Source organism: Poromitra crassiceps, assembly GCF_964638095.1.
Source record: "Poromitra crassiceps genome assembly, chromosome: 5".
Classification (NCBI taxonomy): Eukaryota; Metazoa; Chordata; class Actinopteri; order Beryciformes; family Melamphaidae; genus Poromitra; species Poromitra crassiceps.
The window spans coordinates 52,952,541-52,962,393 of record NC_139642.1 but is presented as its reverse complement, the minus strand read 5'-3'; the positions used below and the strand labels follow the sequence as shown (position 1 = coordinate 52,962,393).

Genomic DNA, 9,853 nt, shown 5'->3' with positions numbered 1-9,853 from the left:
ACTGATTGTTAGAGGTGACGGATGGTTTCTTATGGACCCCTTGCGAGGGGCCCCATGTATAATATATTAGCACCTTAGGCGGCTGGTAGCACCACGTTGTAATGTCGAATATCGATAATGTATGTTTTTCTTCCTTTTCTTTTCCTGTGTCTGAGCTTGTTCATTTGTTTTGTTTGTGTATTGTTCAAAATTTGAAAATAAAATATGGGGGGGGAATTAAAGTCAGTTTTCCAGAGTTATACTGTCGCCCTTCATTGATTCAGTATCACAATTCATACCTATTAGACATGTAGGAAGACAAAAATACCACAATTGTTTGGCCACCTTGGCTCGTACCAATTTGTGAGAATTTCAGCATCGCTTGGCCCATGGACTATAGCGGGAAAGAGGAAGTTGAGGTCTTTCCTTGCCCCTGCATTCATAACCTTTTTAGTCTGCTCCCTTAATGTCAGGTCTGGCTAGTTCTTCCCTGGTTACAAAGGTCAGTCTTATCTCCTGTAGAGTGCGTGTCTCACCAGGGGCCCCACATCTCAGGGGCTAATTACCCACATGAGACACGAGGTAAAATGTCAGCCTGAAATCAGCTGTGCACCGATAGGAACCACTCTGCTCGGAGGCTAACTGGGGGCTGGTTTAAAGAAAGTGCACACTCGTGGAAACCCTGCAGTAAAATAAAATAAAAATCGTGAGGTGAGTGATTTTCACCCATTCGAAATATTTGTCCACATAGTTGCCGCCAGTTAACAAGAAAAGTCACTGAAGTCAAAACAAATACATCATATTTATTTACGGGTTAAAGCAGCACAGAATAAAAAAACAAACAAAACGTCAATATACATGTATCAGCTTTGTCCTGGTTTAAAAAATCTGAATAAGGACACGTCTGTCGACAAAAACATGCATACACAGACAGCGTAGCCGCCTATTGAGATCAGTGCAAAAAAAGACTCCCCGGGGGCGATAATAGCTTTTAAGAAACAGATTTCAACTAAAAGGACAAAGTGGAACAGAGTAAAGTGCATGTTTTGAGAAATGGCCCCGCCTCGTTGTAATCATAGAAACCCTGAACAGGCAGCGAGGGCCACACGGCGAGAAAAAAAGAGGACACACACGTACATAACGGTACATACGGTATGCACAGGTTCATACATAACGGTACATACGGTATGCACAGGTTCATACATAACGGTACATACGGTATGCACAGGTTCATACATAACGGTACATACGGTATGCACAGGTTCATACATAACGGTACATACGGTATGCACAGGTTCATACATAACGGTACATACGGTATGCACAGGTTCATACATAACGGTACATACGGTATGCACAGGTTCGTACATAACGGTACATACGGTATGCACACACATACATAACGGTACATATGGTATGCACAGGTTCATACATAACGGTACATACGGTATGCACAGGTTCATACATAACGGTACATACGGTATGCACAGGTTCGTACATAACGGTACATACGGTATGCACAGGTTCATACATAACGGTACATACGGTATGCACAGGTTCATACATAACGGTACATACGGTATGCACAGGTTCGTACATAACGGTACATACGGTATGCACACACATACATAACGGTACATACGGTATGCACACACATACATAACGGTACATACGGTATGCACACACATACATAATGGTACATACGGTATGCACACACGTACATAAGGGTACATACGGTATGCACAGGTTCATACATAACGGTACATACGGTATGCACAGGTTCATACATAACGGTACATACGGTATGCACAGGTTCATACATAACGGTACATACGGTATGCACACACATACATAATGGTACATACGGTATGCACAGGTTCATACATAACGGTACATACGGTATGCACAGGTTCATACATAACGGTACATATGGTATGCACAGGTTCGTACATAACGGTACATACGGTATGCACAGGTTCATACATAACAGTACATACGATATGCACAGGTTCATACATAACGGTACATACGGTATGCACAGGTTCATACATAACGGTACATACGGTATGCACAGGTTCATACATAACAGTACATACGATATGCACAGGTTCATACATAACGGTACATACGGTATGCACACACATACATAACGGTACATACGGTATGCACAGGTTCAGCTTGAGTTTGGACATTCATTACACGCCAACACATCTGCACGCATCCAGTGGTTTACATGCACACACGGGTTCCTACTTACACACTGTACATACATTGGAGGTTACACAGGGTCTACAGTATACCCGCTGCCCACGCTGGGACAGTCTGGGCGACCGGACACCACGCCGACACGCTCAGTCGAGTACACATTCATACACATTATGTCGTCTCTTTCGCACACAGTTCCAGTCGTGTCCGTTCCAGACAGTCCGGTGCAGTGAGGTTACATGGTGTTGTATAGCACAGTGACGGTCCGCTGCTTCTTCTCGGCGGAGGCTCTGCGCGAGCGCCTCGAGGAGTGGGCCCTACCCTGCTGGCGCGCCGTCGTCGTCGTCGTAGCGACCGTGCCGTTACCGCTGCCGACCGGCTCCTCCCTCTCAGCCGACTCCTCTCGCTGGCTGTGATGATGAGGGGAGGCGGGGGAGGAGAGGGAGGGCGAGTCGTCCGGATCCCTGCCGCGACGCGACACAACGGCCTTTTCCATGTCAGGGATTTGAACCAACACCCTCTGCTTCTTCCAGGCTTCGTCCGGGTGAGACGGGGGCGTGAGGGAGGGGTGCCGGGGGCGTGGCTGCTGCGGCGGCGGCGTCCGGCCGTGGGGCCTCAGGTCCCAGTCAGTGAGGTCATTGGCCGACAGCTCCAGACAGTCCAGTTTAGCCAAAGAGGCCGACCTCTTCATGAGGGAAGGGGGAGTGAGGCCCGCCTGCCGGATACGAGCCTCCAGCTCCATGGCCCTCTGCCAGCCCACCGCCTCCAGGACACTCTTCCCCCGTCTGCCTCTGGGCCCCTGCCCCAGGTCCAGTCCTGCAGCGCTCTGTTCAGCGCCCTCTCCTTTCCAAGGTCCTGGCTCTGTGTCCATCGCCTCTCTCCACCTTCCAGTCTGCCCCGGTGCCTGAGCCTGAGCCTGGCTGAGCTGATCTTTCTCCAGTGGCCCCGAGGTCCCTCCGGCCTCCAGGCCCCCCGCCTCGTGCAGGAAGGCCTGCAGCTCCCTGAGCGTCTGCTGGATCCTCTCCAGCTCTTGACTGCTGCGAGCCAGCCTGCCCTGTGCATCACAGCAAGGGCCGTCTGTGTCCGAGGCCTGGGTCGTCACCCCCTCCAGAGCAATCTGGTTTGACGAGGCCTGGGGCTGGATGTTAAACTCCTGGGGTGACTGGGCCTGGGGTGAGGTATCCAGGGATGATGTCTGGGTCTGTGTCAGTGTATGGCTTTCGAGGGACATGTGCACAATGATAGGTATAGCACCGGCGGCTTGGCTGACATTAGAGTCGGGGGAGTAGAGAGCATCTGGGAGGGTGTCCATGCCTGAGGAGTTGAGTCTTTGGAGTTCTGTGTGTGACCCTGTATGCTTGTCTCTGTCTTTGGGCTTAGCGGTACCACATGCAGCCACGCTCTCTCCCTGAGTGAGTCTGTGTCCTAAAGAAAGTGTTGGCTGTGCGGAGTGCTGTGCAGAGTGCTGCGGGGAGCCAGCCGGAGGATTCTCAGCGCTCGGGGAGCTCGGGGCCGTTGGGACCGGCGGGTGTTCAGCGCTGGGGGAGCACGGGGCCGTTGGGACCGGCGGGTGTTCAGCGCTGGGGGAGTGGAGCGGGGACCGCTGAGGCGTCGCCATTTCCATCTCCTGCCTCAGCTTCTGCTCCAGCTGCTTGGTGGCCCGGCGCACCGAGCCCGCAGGCCAATCACACGGCGGCGTGGAGGGGGACTGCGGGTGCGAGGGCGGGGTCAAGGAGCCGTGGGTGACCTCGGCGGCCTCCCCGTCGTCCGCCTGCTCCAGTCGGGTTGGCTGAGGGCTTCGGGACGACGGGGGGAGGGAGGGAGAGGAGGGGGAAGGAGTGGGAGTGGGATGGGAAATGGATTCGATCTCGGTGACGATATGGCGGACTGATATGCCGTTGTCGTGGTGTTGATGATTTGTGTCGGGACTGGCTTTGTCAACACCGTCTTCAGAGCATGGAGATGCCTGAGAGAGAGAGAGGGACAGAGACAAATGCAGACACAGTTTAGCGTTTGGGTTGTCGGCGAATTGTCTACAACAATGCTTCTCAAAGTGGCGTCCGGGGACCCCACGGGTCCCTGAGCGGTTTCCAGGGGGTCCCCAGCAAAAAAGGGGGATAATTATTTTCACTATAATTCCATCCATAAGTAACACAATGACAGAATCATGGTCATGGGTTTCCTCCACTTTCTGTAATAAAACTTCTAAAAGCAAAAATCGTAGCAAATGGGGGGGTCCGTTAGTCTCGCAGTAGCCAGCCGTAGATACGATACGTCGACGTCTGGAACACAACTCTTGAAAAGTTGCTAACCCCAAGACAGAAAAAGAGGCGTGACAGACCTATGAATTGACCAACCACGGACGGCATGCTGGACTTAAGTTTGAGAAACACTGCCTGCTCTACAATGCTATTTACATGCATGATAACATAAGTGATATACAGGCTTGTGTCATCTCTGTTCTCTTGAGCGTGCCTCTATGGGGCAATGCAAGTATTCCCTTTATTGTAGCAAATGGTTTGTTAATGTTGTTTTGAAACTTTTATTTTATAGAATTTTATAGCCTATACAAAATGATCTATTTGTTTGGATTTTTGACAGAAGAGAAGGGAAAAGTAAGCCTGATAAGTTCTGGAGCCAGGCTGTGAGTATTGTTTTGGCAACCTAGTTTTATTTTTTGTGATCATTTTTATTTTATTTAAAAAATGTAGATGGTCATGCCATCTATTAAGGGCTCCAGAGTAATTAAACATATTTGAACTGTGATGGAGTCTGTCAATGAACTGCTAATGGACTGAGCCAATTAAACAGACTGCACAACTCTTACTCATACTGACACCTGCTGGAGGAGGAGAGTATAGTCACAAGAATTGAGGGTCAACACTTCTCTCTTCTACTTTTGCCTAGGCTGGCTGCGCGTATTTTTTTGGCAACCTAGTTTTAGATGAAACCACGCCCCGAACTCATTACATTGATCGCCACAACTGCTTCTTCTGAAAACGTGCAGCAAGTAAAAAAAATAAGTGGTAAAGTTTAGGGTTAGGGTGGGGGCAAAGTTCAGCTCAGGTTGTGCTTCGGCTCATGGCTTAATGCGTAAGGTGCTTGCCCTCCAATCTGACGGCTGGGGTTCGATTGCTGGTCAAACCACACACATTTTTAACAAGCATTTTTTTTATTTTCAAATATTGGGGTTAGGCAAGTACAACAATTTGGTTAGGGTTTAGGTATGGTCGGTTAAATAAGAAAACCCTAACCCTAATCTTAAGATCTTTTTTACTTGCCACACGTTTTCAAGAAGGAGCAGTTGCGGCGACCAATGAAATTAGTTTGGGGCGTGGTTTAATCTCAAATTAGGTTGCCAAAAAAAAAAAAAAAAAAAAGCGTAGCCAGCTTAGGCGAAAGTAGGAGAGATAGAAGAGTGAGAAGTGTTTACCCTCAATTCTTGGGACTATACTCTCATCCTCCAGCAGGTGTCAGTATGAGTAAGAGTTGTGCAGTGTGTTTAATTGGCTCAGTCCATGCATCACCAGAGACAGCTGGCTGCCACCTACTGTCACAGACCATGGTGACTGACAACTCACATTTGATATGAACAGTCCTTGGAATGTAATTGAAAGCAGTTGAACTATCCCTGAACGGCAACTGGATGTTCGGAATGAGACTTTTGACCAATAGGAAGAAGGGCCCTTAGCAGTAGCTAAAATAAGAGCACATCAGAAAAGGGCAATAGGTTCATAATGTTCATATCTTCATGCTGCACTGTGGCATATTGTTATGTGTACATACTCTTGCTGCTTTAACTTATTCTTCAAAAACGCTTCTATAGACGGATGCAGCAGCAAGTCAGATGCAAGCAGTGGAGGAGCACATTTACATGATCAAAGGCACAAGCTGAACACAAAACAAGGCGGTTGAGAGTGAATGTGTACCTGGATCACCGCCTGACTCATCGCCCTCCCCTGCTCCTCTTCGTCCTCGGTCGCCGTTTCTCCGGGGTCCTCCAGTGACAGCGACAGAGTTGCCCTCTGCTGTGCCTGCTCAGAAAGTGTCCGCGTCCTACTGTCTTGGGCCAAGCCCAGAAACTTTTCCCTGGCGCTGAAGAAGTCGATGCTGTCTGTGCTGTGGTTGGAGGACCCGTCGGCCTCGCCGCGGCCGTCGAAGGCACTGCCCGCCTGTAACTCGCTGGGGTTGTTGTTGTCATCGTTGGGACCCGGGCAAAGCACCGGGGCAAGAGGGGTGGCAGTCATAGGGCTGAGGGGGCTAGCTCTGTTACTCGCTGAATCTGACAGAGAGTACTCTAGAGTGTCCGAGTCACTGGATCCCATTGTGAGGGGAGAGACATCCTCCGAGCTGCTCCGCTCAAGCAAGTCGAGGGACAGTTCCACTGGCATGCGCTCGGGCACCGAGCAGGACAGCCGTGCGAGAGGACCCAGGGAAGCGCGCTGGAGTTCGGGGGAAGCGGGGAGGATGTGGAGCGACGGCGGGGGGTGGGGCACGGCGACGGGCAGCGTGACGGCCACTCTCGCCGAGTTGTCCGTCCTCTCCTCGGGGACGAGGGTGGCCGCTCGGGGCCGGGGGAGGAGGAGGAGGGCGTCTCCGCGTTGGACACTGTCCGATTTGACCTCCTCCTCGTCGTCCGGAGAGTCGCACACACCGTTGGAGTGCGCGTGCACGTCGGGGGATTTGGCCGGAGAGTCCTGAGGCTCAGCACCAAGGGCCTGCAGCACGGCCACACCCAGGAAGTGATGCAAGGAGGGAGAGGAAGTGTGATTGTTGTTGTGATGGTCAGAGCGGCCCAGGCTGTGGGAGACGGGTTTACACATCGACTCGGGGCGATCTGATAGGTCACCTGCAGAGTGGGAGCGCCATAGCTTATTGTGCCTCTGTTTGCTGTGGAAGAAATAAAATAAAATAAATAAGAACATCAGTAGACTGTAGAAACATGCAGGCAATACAGCAAAAGTGTGTATTTAAATGAGTCTTGAAATAAATATGCTAATGCTAACAATATGTAAGCTTGGAAGTAGGCAGGCTTCCACATGAGTGCACACCTGGCTAGCAGAATCCCCTGGTACTCCTCCAGCTGTTTCATGAAGGAAGGGTTTGGCTTGGTGACGGCTCGCCTTTCTTTAACGTAGTCGAAGGCTGTGTCCAGGTCCCAGCCATACTCCTTCATAGCATAGGCTATCACTGTGGAGGCCGAGCGACTCACGCCCATCTTACAGTGGACCAGACACTTAGCACCGGCCTTCCTGATAGGGAGAAAGAGACACTTAGCATCAGCTTTCCTGATAGGGAGAAAGACCAAGACAGCCATAGCATGACTAACTTAGAACTTTATAGCAGACGACAACATTTTGTTTCTCATTAAATCCTTGTAAAGAGAGGGCATTTATAGAGTGCATGAGCGCACCATATTAAAGAAAGGCCGACAAGCTGTGTGTGTATTACAATTACATCATTTAGAGTAGACGCTTTTATCCAAAGGGACTTAGAATAGTACATTTTGTCAATAATAGTGCAATGAACTGTGCAACACAGTCTTCATCAGCTAAGACCTTTAGAATGGAACAAGTAGGATTTGTTAATAGTTGAATGATTTTTTGTATTTTTTTTTTAGAAGGGTGGTTAGTTCAAGAAGGGTCCAGGTACGGCCTGAAGAGGTGTGTTTTGAGGTATATCAGGTATAGCCTGAAGAGGTGTGTTTTGAGGTATGTAAGCCTACTTGGCCTTGGCGATGAACTTGTAGGTCTCATTCCAGTACTCCAGCAGGTTGGTGGCCTCTTCGTCGTACACTCTGATGTTGTGGTACTCAAACGTCCCCGGGAAGAAGTTGTCTATCTCTCTGGTCACATTCAGGATGTAGCGCACTCTGCGTAAGGAGGAGGAAGAGGGTTGACTGACATTTGCTTTTTAATATATCTTCTTTTTATCTGCATTACAAGTATACAACAAAATGAATCCCCACCCAACCTACAACCAAGCCTCCCTGACATCCTCTTATGGTTACAAAGGAGAAAAACTAAGAACCAAACAAAAACCACACATTTAAAGACAATTAAACAAATAGACAAACATTGTACACAGCACACATTAAAAGAGAGCTACACCTAATTCTAAATAAGACTACACTAATCCAGTATGGTTGCTCTTCCAAGTTATTCATGTCCTTTTATCAAAATATTAAAACAAAATGTCTCAACATCTCATAGAATATGGACTGACTTCCCCGCAGGGTATATTTTACATTATGCAACTTTAAGTGGAACAGTACATCTTTCAGCCATCTGGCATGACAAGGCCTGGACCCGTTCCAATTGAACAGAATAAGGCGGCGTGCCAGAAGTGTTGTGAACGCATCACCTTGTGCATATTAGACGACCAATTAGCACCGACACCAAACAAGGCGGTAATGGGGTGCACATCAATAGTGATAGCCTATAGCATAGCATATAGATAGCATCATGCCTCCACTAAAGCACTAAAGCACCAAGGCTGAGGCATGAACATGTGAAACAAAGTCGCCGGTTGACTGACCTTGTATTATCAATACAACTGTGACCAATTCATATTTCAGTGTGTAACTTATTCAGATGATGAATGCTTAGATTGTGCTGCTGCACACTGCAAACGTTGCAGGAAACGATGTGCCGAGCTCTACCCCCACGTATCTACAGTAGTGGCTCAAATGTAACGAGATGAAACCGATCAGACGATTGATTACGCTATTGCCATGTCAATTCTATTTTCTTTTTTTTTGGTAATATATATATTTTTTTCTTGGTGAAAATACAGGCAGAGTACAACTGATCTGTATTCGAAGTTTTTAAAAAATACAGAATTAGACAAAACAAACAAACAAAACCGGATGAAAAGAAGAAGAAAAGATAGACAGTTATGTTCAAAAATAGAGCGTGTACATGAATGTACACTCCTTTAGATTAACAAAAAAATCAACACAACTCATTTAGATTGACACAAAAAGACAAGCAACCCCACCCCCCAACCCCTGTATTTGGTTCAGCTCTTTGTGGGTCTTTTCTTTACATTGTAGAGGACGCCATGTAAATGTTCACTGCGGCTTTGCTTCACTGATAAAACATTCAGTTTAGTGATGCATGTATAAATCAATGCATTAGGCTGTATTAAATTCCATGCATGAATCCTTTGCAACACAAGGGAACGAAGCTGCAGTAATGGATGTTTCTCATTTGAATGAACTTCCATTAGAGAACGCATTCGATAGATACATCATGTCTGACTGCTGCATAGGAGAAAAAGTGCTACGTTCAGAGTGCACAAGTGTTTTGCTCTCTCTTACCCACTGTTCTGCAGCTCCTCCAGGTTAGACGCATTCCATTCAGAGCCCTGGAGACAACACAGGTCCGCTCAATACAAACATGCACAGAAATCTATTCACAGCATAACAAAACCAAGAGAGGAGTACAAGCTGTACAAGTTATGGAAAGGAAAAAAAGAGGAATATTATCATGGTTCCTACACATTTTTCATTTTAAAATATACATATTTTTTCCTCAACCTCAACTTTCACCACATTGACTGTAGTAACCTACTGAATAGACTACAGTCTTACTGAAACTCAAATTCACAATACAGAAGTCAATTTCTGGACTTAATCAAAACTTCCTTATGATGATTGTGTTTTTCC

The 9,853-nt window shown here is 47.9% G+C and overlaps 1 protein-coding gene across 2 annotated transcripts in view; it reads right to left on the bottom strand.

Annotated features, from left to right (window-relative positions):
- Positions 1-2,086: 2,086 nt before the first annotated feature.
- Positions 2,087-9,853, bottom strand: part of ssh2a (slingshot protein phosphatase 2a) — a 29,405-nt gene continuing 21,638 nt past the window's right edge. Inside the window, exons 10-14 of one of the 2 annotated variants that reach the window (XM_083637449.1) lie at positions 9,506-9,552; positions 7,910-8,056; positions 7,236-7,436; positions 6,114-7,074; positions 2,087-4,150 (exon numbers count right to left, since the gene is read on the bottom strand). In XM_083637449.1, the coding sequence (XP_083493575.1) occupies positions 2,420-4,150; positions 6,114-7,074; positions 7,236-7,436; positions 7,910-8,056; positions 9,506-9,552 (3,087 nt within the window). In that variant the 3' untranslated portion in view covers positions 2,087-2,419. The remainder of the gene's footprint in view (positions 4,151-6,113; positions 7,075-7,235; positions 7,437-7,909; positions 8,057-9,505; positions 9,553-9,853) is intronic. The other variant, XM_083637450.1, reaches the window with a different exon arrangement.